A 19527-nucleotide genomic window follows, 5' to 3' on the forward strand; every position below is an offset into this window, starting at 1 on the left:
CAAAGAAAAAGGTGAATATTAAGAGTTATAACCTTAAGACCTATGTATAAGATTAAAAGCAAAGGACAACTGGGTAAGGAAGGAGTTGTTCTTTCAAAGCCCTGGACTCTTGGGTTGGCTGTTTTCTTTGGAGCCTTGGACAAGGAGATCATTACCCCAGAGCTTCAGATTGCCTTGTGCTGACATGAGGGTCCCCTATGTCAGGTGCCTCTGATGTGTAGCAGTGTTGGTTTATGGGCAAAATGTGAGTGTTAAGTGGTATGTGACATCTGATTCCTAAATACCGGGGAAGTCTTGGGGTAAGGGTAATGATAGTCCTTAAGTTTAGTAGGCACAAGGCTATTATCTTTAACATGAATTTTCCCATTTAATTCTCACAAGAAGCCCTTTGAAGTAAGCACTGCTACTTTTCCCCTTTTACAAGTAGGGATGCAGACATTAAAAATTAAGCAGCATGCAGAAAATGATATTTTTGTAAGTGACAGTCCAGAAATTCGAATCCAGAACCTCCAAGTTCAAAGTTTAAACTCATGAGCACAATGCTATGTTCCTTCCAAAGTACATAAATGTCCAAAGTATTACCTGGCTTGTTTCCTTCTTTTGAATAAGAGAAAACAAACTGTGCATACAGAGAAGTGGAGGGTATCCTCAGTGACCAGTCTAGAAAATTTAGCCCTTCGTCCAGGCTTAAAAATACTTCACCACGTTTGCCTCAAGGAGGGCAATATTAGCTAGGCCCAACACCCATCTTTTATGTAATGAACTCTGAAAATGGAAGATTTCCTCTGCCTGGGATCTGGCTTCCCTCTGATTTCATACCACAAGGTAGAGTTCATGTCCTGAGAGGCCCAGCTGCACTTAAAAGTATGTAATACACACAGGAGGGAGAGCCTCACCCATTCAAAGCAAGCATACACCAAGTTTCTATACCAGTCTACGTCCTCTGGCTCCTGCTGGAACAAGCATCACATTCACTGTGGGGGGGAGCTTTAGGGAACACACTAAAAGCATTCTAACATTAGCACTATTGTAAAGAAGCATAAGAAAATAATTTTCATCTTCTGAAACTATATGCTTTACAGACAAAACATAAATTCACTTAATAGTTTTTAAAATGGGGAACCAATTATTAAATGCATTCTCCTGAATTGTGTTCCCCAAGCATGTGAAGCCTGGAGACCACATGCTGGCATCTGGCCCCTGCTGGGGCTCTTCAACGTAGGCTAAACCAGGGGCTCAGGGTCAGAATGGGGCCAGGCTCAGCAAACAGCATTTTGATGTATTTAGAATCACAGCCAGTTGCTCACCAGACATTCTTGGAAATGGATTAGATATGCTCTCTGTTATCCAGATTCTTCAGTAAAATCTCATCTTTACCATGGGGGGAAAAAAAGGGAGTGGAAGGAAGGAAATTTCATCTTTACCACTGGGAACAAAAAGGGGTGGAGCAAATAGGAAGAAAGACATAAATCGTCAGCCAAAGAGTCCATTAGTTGATAGAAAACTACCGGGGATCATCTTCCAAACTCCATCCCAAACATTCTAGAAGTTCAAAGGGACTGAAATAATCAAACCCAGTAACATTAAGCTGAGGAGACTTCTGGCTTTTAAACCGAATTAACAATTGGTTTTCTTGGTAATAAAGTTCAGTGTCAAGGGGGCTCAAATTTGTAGTAGTCTGAAACTTAGTTGGCTTGTTAAAGGTACATGACTTTACCACCATAACATGGGGTCTATATAGAAGGAAGACAATCATACATCCACACTGTATTTTATTTCCCTTTCTCACTTTTTTGTTTTGTTTTGTGACTTAAAGTAAAGCATAATATTATTGTTAACATAAGGATATTATTATAATAGTATAGTATTTTACCTCTTTTCTTTGAATAAAAGATTGTGAATGTCTGTGATATGCTTAAGTATGGTTAAATTTTAATGAGAATCTGTAGTAGTTTTGTTGGCTGCCATAACAAATTCCTTCAAACCTCTGGCTTAAAATAACACAAATTTATTAGCTTACAGTGTTGTGGGTCAAAACTCCTACACTAACTCACTGAGCTAAAATCAAGGTGTGGGCTGGGCTGTATCCGCTTCTGGAGGCTTCAGGAGGGAACACTGGGCCCTGCCTTTGCCAGGTCCTAGAGGCACCGACAGCTTGTGGCCCCCTTCCTCTGTTGTAGAAGTTGTTGATGGATCAGGTCCTCTCACATCACGTTACTCTGATCTCCTTCTGCCTCCCAGGTTCGCTCACTCTGGTGTCCACTCTGGGCCCACCTGGATATTCCAGGTTCATCATCCCATCTCAAGGTCCTTAACCTAATCAACTTACAGATTCCCTTTTACCATGAAAAGTAGCATATTCACATGTTCCAGGGTTTGGGATGTGGATGTTGTGGGGAGGGGGTCCAAAATTATTCTGTCTAACCAGAATCCAAATATTTTTTTGTGGAACATTGTCTACTCTTTAAAATCAAGGAAAATTAGAAACAAGATTTATCGGGAATTTACTTTGCACCAACCTTTGCTAAAATGGATCTATTTTGTTAAGTGAAGATAACTTATAGCTTGGAATTTGAATGGATATTCATATTATACTGAACTTATTTATACCACTATTTGAAAATTCAGGTTTAATTTGGTTATTTGAAACTGGTTTGCATATGGTGAGATAATCAGAAATTGCTTTGTTTCTGGGGGAGGGTAACCCAATGGAAGGGGTCCTGAGCTTCAGATCCATAAAGGATTGAACAAAGGAACTCACAAGGAGAAAATTATAAATGAACTGAAAGTACTAATTGCTTTGCCCCATATTTAGAGGCAGAGAAGAAGTACTCCACAAGGAGAGAAATAAAAGAAAGACAGCCTTTCTTTCCCTTCTAAATAATCTAATTCCATGGGGTTTGGGGTAGAGAAGACAAAACAAGGGTATAGGGTTGTCATGAAAAAGCATTGCTTCAAATGGTCTGTCCAAAGTCAATGGTGAAGGTTTCTTGGAGAAGCTGCAGACATTTTTAACTGGGAACTCGGTGTCAGAATGTTGTAGGATTCCTCTTCAGTGGATAAGAGGTTTCCTTGATAATTTCAAAGGGGCTTTGCATCTGGAAACTGTTCTAAATATTTCAGTGATGGTTTTGTTTACATTAGAAAGTAATGAATTATTTAAAAAATATGTAACATGCTCTTAATCCAAATTCTAGTTGGTAGTATTATTTGGCTAAATTGGTCCAGAGGAAATGAGTTCTTTACCTTGACCCAGAATACATTTTTAAAAGGCATAAATAGAGAATAAACAGAAAAGACATCAGCTCTCAGCTGTATTCTAAAGTACATTTTTGTAGTTTAACTACATTAAAATCCTAGAAACAAGTTTCATATTGGTCCGAAGGTTAAGGACTAAAGGAGTCATTTAAATTACTAACCACTTTGCTTCCAACTTTCAGTGATGCCTTTGATTTTGAGATTGGTGTGGTCATAGTCAGAATCGGCCAAGGGTTTGACATCTCTCAAGTTCTTCAGGTGCAAGGTATGTACTTTCTTTATTCAACCAACAAATATTTATTGAGCACCTACTCCACACCTGGCATTTTCTAGGTGCTGGGGCCAGAGCTGTGCACAATACCGACAAAGCCCCTAAGGGCAAAGCCTATGTTCTTGTGCTAACCCACGGCATGTACACTTCCCCAGTGTTTTCCCCATTGTGACCACAAGTGGCCTTTGTCCTGCTAACCAGAAATATTGGATAGTTCAGGGCAATCATCAATTATTTTTCTTATCACAAAACCACATAGCTAGCATCCCTGAAAATAAACACCTTTGGTCATATAAATCACTGAATTAATTTCTGTAAGATGCTTGAGAAAATGAAGATTAATTCTTTCATCAGAAAACCATGTATTTTGTTTTTAAGAGTCTATGATCTGGTTTGCAGCTAACATGGAAATGAACCTAAATGTATCACGCTGTGAATCACTAATCTAAGTCAGAGGCAAAAGCACTAATTCAGATTAGTGACTCTGCTTTTTCCCTACAGAGGATTCAGCACACTTGTTTAGTCTTAGAGTTTAAACGTACCCTTTTGTGCATGAAGTAAAGGTAACATCTAAAGAGTCATTGAAATGTGAGGATAGGGCACTAATCCATGATACATCTCTTTAGCTGAATTTCATAATAGAGTCCACTGCCAACATGACGCTAAGAAACAAGGATATTTTGGGGGTACCCCCCATGTACCAGGCATGGTGTAGTTGACAATGCTGTGTAGATAAAGACCAATGAAAGTCTATCTGTATCCTCAAGAGACTTGCAGCCCAGTAATGGCAATGGGTATATTATTAGTGTGATAATAAGTATATTAGTAGGTATTATGAGAAAAAGAGAAGGGGCATGTAACCCAAGGAGACTTTCTGGAGGAAATTACCTTTGATTTGAGATATAGTAGGAGTTAACTAGGTAGTGTTGGGGGAGAGAAAAATGAAGGAGTTTGGGGAAGATCATTCCTAGCAGCAGAGAAGGTGTGGAGACACAGGACTATGGAGGAGCAGGAAATATGGGCAACCTAAAGTAGATTAGTGCTACTGAAGTGAAAAATATGAAGCAGATAATAGTGAAATACAAAACTGCTGATATAAGATCTGATTTTGAAAAGCTCATTTGCCATATTAAAAAGTGTAGACCATATTCTGTAGAGCACTGAAAGATTTAAGGGAGTAATGTGGTCAAATTTGGGTTTTAGATCTCATACTCTTACAGTTATATGAGACACAGACTTAAAGAAAACTAGAATGGAAAAAGACAAATCAACAAGATTCAAGATTTTTATAGTAATCAAAGTGCAAGAAGGTGACAGGCTAAACTAGAGCTTTGGGCCTTTTACACAGATCATATATACTCTGTGTTCATGATTAATTTGTATTCCTTCCTAGTAGAACTTAATATGTTAGTAGCAACATAGGTTAACATTTTGGAGCACTTAGTATGTGCCATCTATAATGCTTCATGTTCATATATCTTATAATATTTATCATCCCAACCACCTATGAGGAAAGTACTATTATCACTGAGGCTTAACCAAGATTCAGGAGGCTAGTAAATGGTAAAGCTAAGATTCAAACCAATGTCTCTTTGAAGTCACTATTCTACCTTTTTAAAAGGGGAGCTACAGACAATAACTTACATGAAGACAGGTGATGGTGAGGTCTGAAATCTGGGAATGGGACAAGGCTGTTTCTATCTACTCCAAAAACTCAACATGGGGGCCGCCTCTGCATAGTAAGGTAGATGTGATGTTGAGGACAATTATAAAAACCTAATATTAGGAGACCTGTTCTGTTACTAACTTTCTACATTTTACTTTACACTTTCCTGCCTTTTGTGCTGTAATGTTTTTCCATCTAAAAAATGAGAATACGAAATTGAAATTGTATTTAGAGTACACATTTGCTTTGTATGTTACATTGATCTCTTCAAGTTGAAAGGTGTGATGTTGCTGAAAAATACTGCCCCCGCCCCTCATTGCTCCATTGCCCAAAATGCACCAACAGCTTAGTTCTGTAAAGAATACAGCAAGCAAATTCTATAGTATTTCTGAAAGGATCCTGGCAGTGAACTACATCCCCTTTTAATTTCCCAAGGGATGTATCCAACGTATATCAACTTGATGTTTGAAATATTTTTGCTTCTTAGTCAAGAAAGGGAAAATATAGTTGGATGCTAATAAAATAATTATAAGTACCAATTATCTAGGGTAAACAGAAAACAATGTTATACAAATATGGGAGGAGCATGCAGAAAAACAATATATGATAGAAATTAGCTTTATGCTACATTTTCATGCATTGTTTTGAAGTTTATGTAATTTATGACACAACTCCCATATTAGATTTTGAATTGGAAGAGATAAGCTTGTGTTTCATTATATTTATACTGTAATATGGAGCTTAATAAGAGCCTGATAAATCTTAAGTATTGCATTACGCTATGTTAATGGTTATCATCATAGCTTTTCCAACACAGTCACCACAGTGTCATCACAGATTATAATTTAAAGGAAATATTAGCAATTCAGAGTACCCATATACTGTAGCTAATAAAGCAGTGAATAGAAATCAGCTTTATAGGTAATTTACCAGCTAATGACAATTATTCGTATACTGTGTCACAGGCTTATGTGAGGAGAATAACTTTTGTTATAAAGAAGATCGATGCTAACAGCATTCTAACTTGTATGCCGCAGCAATTTATCCAATTTTGATGGCTGATAGTTTCTCTTAATAAATTAATCTATTGCCTGACAACACAAAGAGATGCAGTATTTCATATTGTTTGCTTCCCAGGAGTATTTAGCAAGTTTCCCAACTACACCGAAGAGTCCAAATTGTACTGGTAGGAAATAAAGTGATGAAACGTGATTCGCAATATATTGTGGTCAAGTGTTCCATGTAAGTACTGACGATTTATGGCCACCTCAGAGCATGGGGATTCTGTTGTGTCTGATGGAGTGGCTTAGCAAAATAAAGACAGATGGCAGTGCAGTAAATAATTACTTGATTGGAAGGCAACCACTGCAGGACTGCTTCCTGCCTTCAATTCAACTAGACTTCACCTGGGGTAAGGCACATTGATTCATGTGAACATTTACAGCTCCGAGTTGATTGACCAAGGAAAGAATCGTAATTTAATAATTAATAAAGAAAAAGGATGCTGTGAAACGGGAGGAGGGGTGACTCCTTGGTGGGTTCCCCTGCGCTCCCTCTGCTGTCAGATAATTGACTACTCTCCATCCTTATGATTCAAAGTGAATTGTAATGGGTAGGCTCCTGCTACTTCTAAACGACATCTTAAAAGCAAAACAGAAAAAAGACTGGGCTAGAACATTTGAGGCAATCTTGACAACTAAATTGAGTTTCAAAATACAGTCACTCCAGTTGGTTATTCTGTACATCAATTTATAAAGCACTGGAAAATAGAGTGACTACTTGTCCCAGGGCTTTGACATTTTGCATAAAGATAGGCTCAGAGTTCTCTCTTTGTTCTGACCATGGGAACTGTTCAGGGCATGTATGAAAAGTTGGTTAGAAACCCACTTGACAGAATCTCCAGGTCTAAGCTTTTCCTTCCGTCATTTGAAACTCAGGCATTCTCTTTATCTTGGAAGGAGAAAAGGGTAGGCTTTTCCTCTCTCTCTCTCTCTAGCAATGTGGCTTTGTAAATCGTGACAGACTGTACAGTTATCTAATGTGGATGATTAAAACTCCTACCTGGTGGCCAGATCCCTTTTCCCCGCCTCTCCTCCTGATTAATCCAACCTTTCCTACTTTCTGTCACATTCAGCCTAGTTTGTAACGTCTGTCCCCTCTCAGCCCCTCTTTTTATAAGTCTGTATACACCATTAACTCCAGTTCCTCCAAATATTGCCTTTTGAACCTGCTTCCCCCACCCAAAACACATATACTTTCTGCAGCCCCATCCCTGGCCATGTCTCACTTGTTTTTCCTCCTTTGGAGAGAATACTTTCACATGTACTGAGCACCACTGACCTGTTCTTAAGACAGGTATCTTAAAACTCCGCTCTGCCTCACACAGTTACTGGAATCAAGGTTGAAGCAGAGTATGTGGAACTTTCTCTGAGAAATTAGGGGCTGGTTACATAAAAAAAATACAGACTGTGTATCCCTTCAATGGGCAGGTATTGGCAGTCAGAGCGTGTCACTGAAGCAGGATAGTAGAGGATGGACACTAGAATTGGAAGCAGAAGACCCAGGTCACCGGCTCTGTAACCTTGGACAAATCGCTAGAACGGCCTGAACCCCAGTTTCCCACACAGTAAAATGGGGAGACCACGAGCTCTTGCCTGTGTCCCAGTATCAGTGTCAAGATCGAACAGGACCCCGTGTGGAAATAGCTTTGTGAATCCTGAGCAACATGAATGTGGTAGCAGTGGTGATGGTGGTGGAGACAGCCATGCTGGAGTGAGTAATTCTTTTGTCAGCCTCGTGGAAATCAGTTTACTTCTGTCCCTTGGCTCAGACCCCTTGTGGCTAATGGGACACTTTTGCAACTGAGCTAGCCAGTCCTCCTGAAAGAAATGTTTTGACAAGGTCTACTCTTGCCTTCACATGCAGCTGTACACCAGATAGCTAATTCGGAAGACCAGATCATCAAAACGTCACTTCTAGTTAGCACTGAAATGAGTAAAGGAGGGGTGCACAGAAAGAGGCCTTAGATCACCTACAAAGTGAATAATTAAGAATTAACTCCAATAAGAATTTGCAAACTCACTGTGCAAGAGATCATACCACTGTGGGCGTCTGAAAATCCAAGGTGGCCAAGCGAACAGATTTTAGCCTGTAGAACAGCCTCTGTGTCAGCTCTCTCTGTCTCTGTTGTCTTTGAGGGAGCTGTGCAGACTGACTCATTCAAGCAAATTCCATTTTTGTCTCTCAGGCCTGGGATTTTGCAGTTTGCTCTGTCCAGGATGGGCTGTGCACATACCTTTGAGCAAATTGTTGGAATAGCTGCCAGTTCACTCAGCCAGCTGACTCTGCTACAAAGGCCGATTTATCTTTTTCCCTCCCTTGTCTGATCTGGAGGACAAAGAACACGGCAACTAGGGGCTAATCACAGGGTGTGCTGAAGCCTGCCAAACACTGAAAAGCAAAAATCCCCCTCTCCAGTGTGACCGTTGGAAGCCCAGTGTTGCCCCCAAGAAAACTCACAAATACGCACCTTCTAGATGACTGCAAACTGTAGGTTTCCCCACAGCTGGGCCCCTGCAGCCCCTGAAAGAGTGATAATAGCTAAGGGCCAGCACCAGGAGCAGGGGCTGCTCTGGAGCAGCCTGCCATATGTACCCATATCTTTAGGGTCCTCCCTTCTAAATGGCATGTTTGAGGGGCCATAGTTTGGGTGCATTAACTTGGCACTACACCATGTACCTGAGAGTGTTTAGATCCATCTGATGATCAAGCATTGGAGGTTAATAAAAGAACTCTGAAATAATCATAACAAGCCCAAAGCAAAAGGTCTGCACAGCGGGAAGCACCCAGGACTTGGACTCCAGCAGACCTCTTTGCATTTATGACCCACCTGTTATTTGCTGGGTGACATCAGACAAGTTACTTACTCTTTCTGAGTCTCAGTTTCTTCATCTACAGAATGAGGATAATAATAGTATCTATCACAGAGTTGTTTGGGAAGGAATAATATGCAGCAGAGTTCCTGGCACCCGAAGAGTCTGCAATAAATAGTAACTGCTAAAATAACTCCCAGGCTTCTCAAAACACTCAATTTGCTCTGCATGACTAAGCCCATTTCCAGAAGTTGCGTAAATACACTGCCTAAGGAGTGCACCCGTGGCTTTGTTCTTTAAGGAGAAACAAAGCACCATGCAGGAACTGTTTTTTATTCTTTTTGCAAAGCTGGGACAGTGGGAAAGGGAAAGGGTTGCATTTTTCCATTTCACAGAAAGGAAGTCAGAGGCATAAAAAATGTAAATGAATTGGCCAAACTCACATAAAGCCAAGAGCAGGGCTATAATCAGCCATGGCCCCCAGTGCAATGCAGCTCGCGTTCACCTTTCAAAAGTCAGGGGTGAGCAACTTCTGTCTGAGCTTTAATGCCATCAGTCTAATTTCTCAGATTTTCTATAGCTGCTGATCTTGTGAACCTTTGAAGCTTTGGGGAAATCACATGGGTGATTTGACCTTAAATCTCATGCCACTGGCAAAAGATTAATTGCTAAGACCTGGAAAGGGGCCAGACAATTCTGTGTAGCTGAGTAACAGCACTGTCAGGGGATGTGACTGTCCTGACAGATTTAGTTAGTACATAATTGATAAATCCAGAGTTTGTATAGCTTCGCTTCCCAGATAGATAAGGCAAGAGGCTCAGAGGGCTGACATTTACAGAAGCCCTACCAGTGTTTTCTAACACTGAATCTAGGTTTTCAATTCTCTTCCTCGGAACACTGCTCATTTTCTAAGGCTCTGTTCTCAGCCGTCAAGAATATGAGGGGATCTGACAAGAGGGCCACCTTCCCACTGTAAGCAAGCATGCCCATCAAGCTCTAGCACCGTCAGATTACTGCTTCCAAGTCTTATTTAACCCCGATCCAGTGCAAGTTGAGGTCAGAGGGGATGCAATGCATTACATGGCAGCTAGGAATTTTTCGTCATAATAAGAATCCCAAAAAGATAAAAGTCAGCCAGATGCATCATTAAAGCTTGGATAGTGGGTGTAAACCCTGGAGAGGAAATATGCACAGTTTGGCTCTTGTTCCGGACTCAAGTGTTGTGAGACCCTTGTTAACAATTTGAACTCTGACAGGCACACAAACACCTCAGCTTTTCTTTCACTTTGGTCACTCAGCCCAGAAAGTATTTTGTTTATCAGAAAGAATTCTTAATGTTTGTCTTTCACTGTAATTTGTATTTGGAGTCCATAACTTTATTAAAAGATTTAGTTACCTTTTCTTAATTCTTGCTCCCCAGTTTTATGTTTTGATGCAGGAGGCATTGTTGTGTGCCTGGTATAAACCCAGTGTACTTCTATAATCGCGTCCCTTCCACTTGTACGATATCTGACCCATCAGCTCAGGTCAGTAGGCCAGTGGCTCAGAGCATACACGATCGTATGGACAGTGGAGCCGGCTTTTTGGTTTATTACCCAAAGTGAATAAAGATAGCATTAAATAGGCTCCTTTGTCCCAACAGATGAAAACCCAGTGACTTTATGTGTTACAACTTAACACACGGAGCTGTTTTTTTTTTCCTGAGCTAATTATTACTTTCTGAATACAATTTACTGATATACTTACTTTTTAATAATGATTCAGAAAAGTCATAGTATACAGAAATAATCATTTTATTGCATATATAACACCTTTTAATATTAAAATTATTTGTAAGATTGTTCTTAGGAACTTGATCACTCTGAGTTAAGTTTAAGTAAGTGATTTTGTTTTCTTTCCTCAGATGAATTAGAGAAGCTGGAACAGGAGAGGCTGGCTTTGGAAGCCACTCTCAAAGATAACGAATGTGAAGAAGGAAGTGGGGGTATCCGAGGCCTGTTTAAAAAAGCTGGCAAGCTGAACATTACTAAGCCAACTCTTAAGAAAGGTAAGTACTTTTAAAAGTTACAAGAAAGATTGCAAGACAATCTACTACCGGAGCATGTGTAGGGGTCAGAAATCAGCATCTGAGATGTTGGGGGCATTGAGTGTAGGGAAGGACTAAAAGAGATTTCTTTTGAGAAGAGTGTAGGTTAAAAGTAGAAGTTACTGTCATTTATTACCAACATGAAGCTCTTTGTATACCATCTTACTGTAAAAACTTTATTTTAAAATAATAATATCTGGTCTGGGAGTCATACAGTGTGTAAGCAGATTGAATGCCATGAAATACAAAGGTCTTAGTTCAAAAATGGAAAGATAGAAATTTAAGAACCAGTCCCCAACCTGGTTTATACACACACACACACACACACACACACAAACACACACCTTGCAGACATTTCAGGGACTGAAAGTTGGCTAGCACAGGTTAATGAACGATCCAGCTAGAACTCCAATTTTTAAAAAAGCATCTTTAACACAAACCAGAATTCTGGGCTTGGAACTTCATTGAGACTAATTACTAGTAGATTTCAGCTGAGTGGTACAATTATCACTGAATATATGGTATACATCTTGGGACTGGAGGACCACAGAATGAGAGCTTGTTACAAATTTTGTAAACAGGCGATTCAAACATCTGATTTATTTGAAAATTGCTTTCTTTCTAGAAATACCGCAGGTTTGATTTTAATGAGGTCCACAGCGGCCTCTGCTGGTTGAAAATTAGAATGTTCACATGCGCAAACAATCTTGTAGTACTGAAGTCATTCATTGGTTGTGAGGCCCAGGAAAGATAATTTCTCTGGGAGGATCTCCAAGTCAAATAGCAAGATCTAAATTGAATCCTAGAAAGCTTTTAGTCTGAGGTGACAGGATCCAACCTTTCAAAGAGTCCCTTCAAAGAAGCCATCTCCTATCCCGGGAAAAGATTTGGTTTTGTTTGTTTTCCTAACTATAGCCCAAGGATGAAATTTCACCTGTAATACAATATTATTATGTATTTACATAGGAAATGCATAAAAAATGATAGGAAACACACATTTCCCCCCTTCAAATACTAGAGGTACCCTTAGGTACCTGGAATATTCTATGGGCTATAGGAAAGCCTATTGTGTATTGCACACCTTACAATGACAAATTTCTAGGGAAACGATGTGTTTAAACCTAAAGTAGGAGGTGCATTAGGACTTTCAGGGCATAAATATGAGAATAAGACCTTTTGGATGCTAACTACTATCTGCTTTCCTTTCCAATTATTTGGTTTATTCATGAGAAGAGTTAGTTAGCCATGGAATCTGTTCTACCATTGACCCACACAATGGTACAGTCTGGAGAAGCAATGGAAAATTTAGAAGTCATAGCCCAGTACTACTCTTTAGCTGAGAGGGAAGAGGGAAGCATGAATGTCTTTATTAGTGAAAGGGGAACTTGTTATTTATTCTGGAAGTTTGTTTCTGCATCACAATACTTTTGATCCTCTGAAATGTACTCTGAAAGCCAACATGTCTCATTGTTCAGAAAAACAAAATAATGTTTTGTTTTTGTTCCAACACCTGAAATTTCAAACACAGCTCTAAAGCAGGCCCCTTCATTGCTCTGGGCTTTCATTAGTTGACACCTCTTTTCAGTTCTAGATCAGGTCCAGCCCTGCCTCCAGGCACTCACACAGTCCTCTGGATGCTTTGATTTGCTTGTAAGTGCGGGCAGAGTTTGGTCAATGTTAAAAAGATATTTACTTCTTCCCTCTGTGGTCCTACGGAGACAGAAGCAATGTAAGATAATGTAAGCAGTGAATGAACAAAGGATCTTCCGAACCTCAGATTAGAGAGGGAGCTCTGAAGAGGCTGTCAGCGTCACTCTAAGCCCTTTGCTGACACCACCTCCTTGAAATGCAACAATGAAGTCACAACTTTCAGAGATGCAGAAATGAGAAATAATATATACAATGTAGTAAAGAAATCATTACTGGCAAATAGGAAAGTGTGTCCTTTACCAACACCAGCCTCCTTCTCTCCTACACTTTCCTTGTGTGCATGTTAGGGTGGAAATTTCATTAAAACATTTTTTTGAGTACTGTATGTGCATCCTTAATTATCATGCAGGGCATTTTGTCTTTCCATATTCCTGGTGTTTTCCTTTATATTCCTGAATAGATTTATTCACAGAGATTCAAATAGATCAAATGGCTTTACCTTAAGTTTACAAGACTTATGGACGAGAAAATATAGTAAGCCAGGCTGACATTAGGACCAAAGGGTCACAGGGAGGCAAGAGGCACATGGTCCCTGGCTATCTTTATAACCCAGACATTCATGGAATTTATACCAAAGTTGCACTGAAGTGAATGAATGGTCTAATAAAGGAATACTTCTGATTCTATTGCTTATCTCTAGAAAACAAATCATGACATACTCTACTTTGAAGTAAATCTGAAAATACGATTAAGTTGAGTTATACCTGAACTTTGGAAAAATTGGGCTACTTTGGCTGTTGTATCAGATAATTTAGCACTGTTATATGTCTAAATAATAATTCTGCTCTGAGACAAATTACTGAGGACCTGAAAATAATCCTCTGCTTTATAATGAAAACTGGTATCATAAAACCAATATCATATGTTTTGAGCTAGTGACAGTAATCTAAAATACTGTGGGATTCAACCTTTATCTCCCCTTTTCAGATAATAGAGCACACTATTTACCAAGGAGTCATAAAAAACACAAATTCATGACCCTTCCTCTATATTCCTAAATAGATTTATAGGGAAGTTATTTTGTTTCTTTTCGCGAAAGACAATAGATATACTACCTTCTCTTTTGTTACAGAGAGCAGCATTAACACAATCCAGTCGATGCACGTTGGGGAGTTCAACCAGAAGCTGGTGGAAGCCAGCACCCAATTTAAAAAGAAGCAAGGGAAAGGCACGATTGATGTTTGGTGGTTGTTTGATGATGGAGGTAAAAAAAATTCCAGAATACACACTAGGGAACATAATTTCTATGTTGATGAATTTAACAAACTGCACAGAAAGGTATATGAAAACGGAACAAATTAAAGAATAACATTTATCTGTTCTCCAAAGACTTTAAATTATTTAAGAGCTGTGAATGTGGGAGTGAATAAAGATATAAGGCTATTCTTTTCCTTTCAGTTAAATATGCTCATCCTTTCTGTCATAATTTACTCTTTTTTGCAGGGTTAACACTCCTTATCCCCTATATCTTGACTCTCAGAAAAAAATGGAAAGACTGTAAGTTAAGAATTTATGTTGGAGGAAAGATCAATCGCATTGAAGAAGAAAAAATTGCGTAAGTAACTCATCACTCATGCGTTAGAACATTCTGGATGTTTGTTGTTTTAATGCTTTGATTTTAAGAACTTTTAAGTGTCTTTGAAGCACAATAGATTTGACACAAAACCACTGTGACAGGCCTCATGTTTACTTGGTTTTCTGATCAATGAATTATCTGCATAATTGTTCTAATCACCATCTTCAAATCTTTTTATTCCCTGCTACAAATGCTTTCAAAAGGAATTTGGCACAGAAGCCTCATCTCACGTCTTAAAAGAGAGTGTTATTACCTTGTACAATGTTTATTTTATTCTGACGAGTAAACGTACCTGAGGAAGGAAAAGCCTGGAGGGATTTCTCCCACAGTACACTTTAAAGAGAACAGAGATCGCACCTGGTCCTTGTCCCAGTCCTGCCACCAATGAGCTGCAGGACTTTGCAACAGTCACTACACCTACCTGGGTCCCCAGATTCTCATTTGTAGTTTCAAAGGGTTTACATGGAGCACCATTGATAACTCTTACAAATGAATAAATAAGTCCCACAGTGTAAGTCTGTATTTTTCTTATTAATTTAGTCATTAATTTAGTTGTGAGAGCAACAGGCATGCTGAGAATGTAGTGCTTCCAAAGGTCTCTGGTAGAAATCTGGAGAATAACCTTTGGCAGCTCTTCTCATTTCTGTTGACCATCATTTCTCCTTCTTCCTGCATTTTTTGAAGGGTTGCAGTTCCACATCCCTCACGTCTCCTTGCTCTTCCCTTCTTCTGATTCAGCTCCCTGTGGCAGCTCTTGGTCCCTCCCGTGCCCAGTCCTAAGCCCTTCCTGTCACTACTTCTATCACAAAATAATGACAGGTTTTTATTCAGTATTTTTTCATATTTTCTCCCCCCTTCTTGGGAGGAATATTATATATATTTAATTCCTCTTAAAGAGTCATATGAAAATGGAAACTGACATGATATATATAAGAATTGATATTTTCTTAAAGCCTCCAGTATCTTATTGAGACAAGTGATGAAATTTGAAAATGGTTAGTGGATTAAATGATAGCATGCCATCAATGTTAAATGTCCTGATTTTGAAAATCATACTATATTTATATAAGAGACTATCTTTTTCTTAGGAAATACCCACTGAAGTATTTAAGAAGTAAAGGGGCCTCATATGCACAACTTATTTTAAATGGCAGATAGGTAGGCTGGCTGATGGGTAGATAAGTAGGAAAAAGAGCAAACAAATAAGAAAGAGAAAAAGGAAAGAAAGATGTAGATAGATGTAAATATATATTAAAAAGAGAAAAAGAAAATGATGCATCACGTGGGGCAAGATCTAAATAATTGGGATTTCTTCACACCATCCAGGCAACCTTTCTGTAACTTTTAAATTATATCAAAAATTTTGAAATTATATCAAAAACCCTCCAATATATAATAATATATAGTAACTATTAGTGTGCCAGCAGTTTTTCAGTAACTCGATAAAAATTGTCAACAAGATGATAGTGTTAAACTTGTTCTCTTTTTTTCAAATGATAGGAAGTGTGGGCAGTTGTACATTATCTTTCCTGAAACATGAATGCAGGGCTGGGTTTGCTCCTCCCAGGGTCTACACCTTCACAGATTTCTCTTTGCCTTTAGGGAAAGAGCTTGGTCCACATTTAATCTACTATACTGAAAGCCAAACACTAACCAAAGCCTTTGTCTAAAAGCTAAGCTGAAGTAAGACATGATTGCTTTTGGTGTCTTAAACACAAAACAGTTTGATTGAAAATAGTTAAATATGCAATGACAAATTGTGTCTCTTATATTTTCAGAATGGCTTCCCTTCTGAGCAAATTTAGGATAAAATTTGCAGACATCCATATCATTGGAGATATCAGTGTTAAGCCAAACAAAGAGAGGTATGAAACATTTAACAGAACCCATTGTTTACCTGTGGTGCTCTCTTATTATCTTTTGTGCTGATTGGTAAAGGGTAAAAATGTTATGTATGTGCTGCAGTGACTCCCTGATAAGATACAGTAAAAAGGGACTTCAAATAATCATGACATAGAGCTATCAAATATGTTCTAATAAAAGGAAAAGGTTTTGCAGTGAAGTTGAGCTTGAGAGGCAGTATTTTGGACACACAGTTTAGTTAGCATTTTAGAACTGCTCTTCATGTCTTGGTTTCTAAAATGGTGGCAAAGGTGTCAGGAAGCATAAATTCAGACTATTTTGAACTGAGCAGTCTTGGCAAGTTTTCATTATTTGATGTTACTGGTGTGCCACCCTGGATGGGATGAAGAGGCATAAAATTCCAACTGTAATATGAATTAGTCACAGGTTGAAGCTACAGCTAGGGAATATAGTCAATAATATTGTAATATCTTTGTTGACAGGTGGTAACTACACTTGTTGGGGTGAGCACTTAATAATGTAGAAACTGTTGAACTGCTACACTGTATACCTGAAACCAATATAACATTGTATACTAACTATACTTGAATTAAAAAAAAAGTTTTCAGCTGTTTATATTCTAAAATCCTATTTACTGTTGCATCTGGATACAACTTAATACATTTGATTTGGTGTGGCGTGGGGCCTCAAGGTTGAGAGTACAGAGGGACACAGGGTCCCAGGATGGTTTAGATCCTCCATGGCCTGTTGGACCTCTTCTCATTTCTGTTGACCATCATTTCTCCTTCTTCCTGCAGTTTTTGAAGGGTTGCAATTCCGCATCCCTCGGGTCTTCTGGGCCTTCCCTTCTTTTGATTCACTATTATCCTTTATAAGCTTAATAACTAACTGAAAATCATCCAGATTTAAGATGTATTCTTATCAGCTAAACAACAACCTCAAAATGCATGTTGTTTGAAGGTATTCTTGATTCCTCCAACACTAGGGTCAGTTAAGATAGCTTTACAGAACATCTGAACTGTGATCAGAAAGTATAACTGCCAGGGCTGACCTGAGCTATTACTATGTAATATTTACTTACATCATATAAACACCAATACCTTGCATTCCTAGTTCTACAATAATAAATAGTTAAGAAAAATTAAGAACAGATTTATAATTCTCCTTGGTAATTGGAATTAACATTATGATATGAACTGGGTTGTCATGCAATAATCTCTGGTAGCCTTCCACATTTCATTTGAAAAATTTTCATTCCTAAGTCATAGCTTCTTGGCGTTTGCAGATATGATCAAATGGGCCCATCTTACGGCGCTAACTGGTGGAAATGCGTTCTCTTTCATAACCAGTAGCACATGCCACTTAACAACAGGCCAGAGCCTGCCAGTGTTCTGCAAGTACAGGGCCATTTATTATTATATAGAGGGTAGTCACAATGTCCCCTACTGACTTTGGGTTTTCTGTTAAGTCCTGGCTAAATGCTGGGCATGAATTAGTCACCTACTTCTTGTAGCTGAATTCTTCTTGCTACTGTTTGTCTTACCAGCCTCTAAGGAATATCTGTACTCGCTGATTAGTTTGTTCCTGTATCCTTTGCCTCTTCATCCATTGATCTGGATTTCTCTAAGTCCTCGTTTCCTCCCTTTCTTTCCCGTTAGTCTCTGCCCAGCTTCCATGCTCACCCATCCTTTCTGTCCTGTCACCAGGCACATCAGTGTTCCTCTTCCACTAGCCATGTCTTTTCAATCTTTGAGTGCCCATATCATGGCCTAGACACTCTTCGTCTTACTATCCCTGATCTTTGTGCCATGGTTTCCTCTTGTCAGGGAGCAAATTCTATGGACAGTAGTAGAAGGACCAAGCATTTTTGCTTTTGTCCTGGTATGTAAATTTGACTTTAGACACCATTTTAATTTGGTGTTTCTTACATATCCTCATCATCCTGACATAAAGAGATCTGGTTCCCTTTCTCAGGAAGAAAATGGGTTCATTTTCACAATTTTGGAGATTTTCTCTTTGATAGTTCAAGGTCTTGAAGAAGATACAGAAAAAAATCCATTCTTACTGGAGTAAAAGAAGCTTTGCAGCCAAGGTACCCTGGCGGGAGGAAAAAAGGCCTCCAACAAGAGGTGTGCTGACAGCGCCATCCTCCGCTCATCAGCCCTCTGCTCTAACTGCTGCCTCACTACTCCGTAAATCTGTCACATTTCTGATATTGGCAATGGATGTTCCAGCTCAGGACAGTAACCCTATTTTAGAACAGAATGGTCATTCAGTGAATCTCACAGTAGGCCACGTCTGACACCTTTGTGATAATTCTAAAAAGGCAACTCCTCTGTGTGGTTCTGGTAGAGAGTACTCCGCCTCTGGGCTGCTACAGCCCCAGATTCAGGGCCCCAAAGCTGAGAGCAACTGGCTCAGTTTCAGCACCGCCAGGCAGCTCTTAACTGTCATTAACAACCATCTCCAGTCACTGTTCTTTCTTGTCACCAGGTGACGCACAATGTCAACAATAGTTTGTCAATGATGTCCATTCTGGAGGCTAATGTTAAATGCCCTTAAATTACATTTAATAAATCTTTCAACTACCCCTAAAACATCTGTAAGTCTTGATGGAGATATTTTATCATAGAAACATTATAAATATGGTGAGGCAGGGGTGAAAGGGAGTACAGAAGCAAAGTTAATGAGAAAATAATTAAGCCAGGAGAAACTGCAAAGCTCTTGTGGTGAATTTCATTTTTTATTGTATAGACTGAATTAAAAGTCACAGGCCAAAAAGACAACCATCTTTATATAGAAATCAAAGAGAAAGTAGAAGCAATTAACTAGACAATTTAGTTTAAAGATGCTAGAATGTTCACAAAACAACTACTACATTAATTTGAAAGGAGAAATCTTATATGAACTTGGGGGTAAATTTTTTTGCAATTAAATTTTTAAACTTAGTTATTAAGAAGAACAAGAATGGGGAATGCAGGGCAGCTATAAGTTAATTTTTACAGTCAAATTAATTCTCACTATATTCAATAGCATGTAACACTTGGCCTATTCTAGAGTCAATTAAAAAAACATATATAAGAAAAATTAGATGTCATGAGAATCAAAATAGAAATCTTTAGCATCCTGTGGATCACTTAGCTAGGAGAAAGGAGAAGGGTCAGCTTGGGAATGAGCCTCAGGATGAAGAAATCAAAGATGTGCATAGACAAGGAACAGTAAGAG

General features: G+C 38.9%; 1 protein-coding gene across 5 annotated transcripts in view; it reads left to right on the forward strand.

Moving 5' to 3' along the window:
* Positions 1-19527, forward strand: part of SLC12A1 (solute carrier family 12 member 1) — a 78813-nt gene that overhangs the window by 53268 nt on the left and 6018 nt on the right. For all 5 annotated transcript variants that reach the window (XM_036924500.2, XM_036924504.2, XM_036924502.2 and 2 more), the window contains 5 exons: positions 3441-3523; positions 10971-11114; positions 13936-14067; positions 14307-14418; positions 16218-16304. In XM_036924500.2, the coding sequence (XP_036780395.2) occupies positions 3441-3523; positions 10971-11114; positions 13936-14067; positions 14307-14418; positions 16218-16304 (558 nt within the window). The remainder of the gene's footprint in view (positions 1-3440; positions 3524-10970; positions 11115-13935; positions 14068-14306; positions 14419-16217; positions 16305-19527) is intronic.

This window comes from Manis pentadactyla, chromosome 11, assembly GCF_030020395.1.
Source record: "Manis pentadactyla isolate mManPen7 chromosome 11, mManPen7.hap1, whole genome shotgun sequence".
Taxonomy (NCBI): domain Eukaryota; kingdom Metazoa; phylum Chordata; class Mammalia; order Pholidota; family Manidae; genus Manis; species Manis pentadactyla.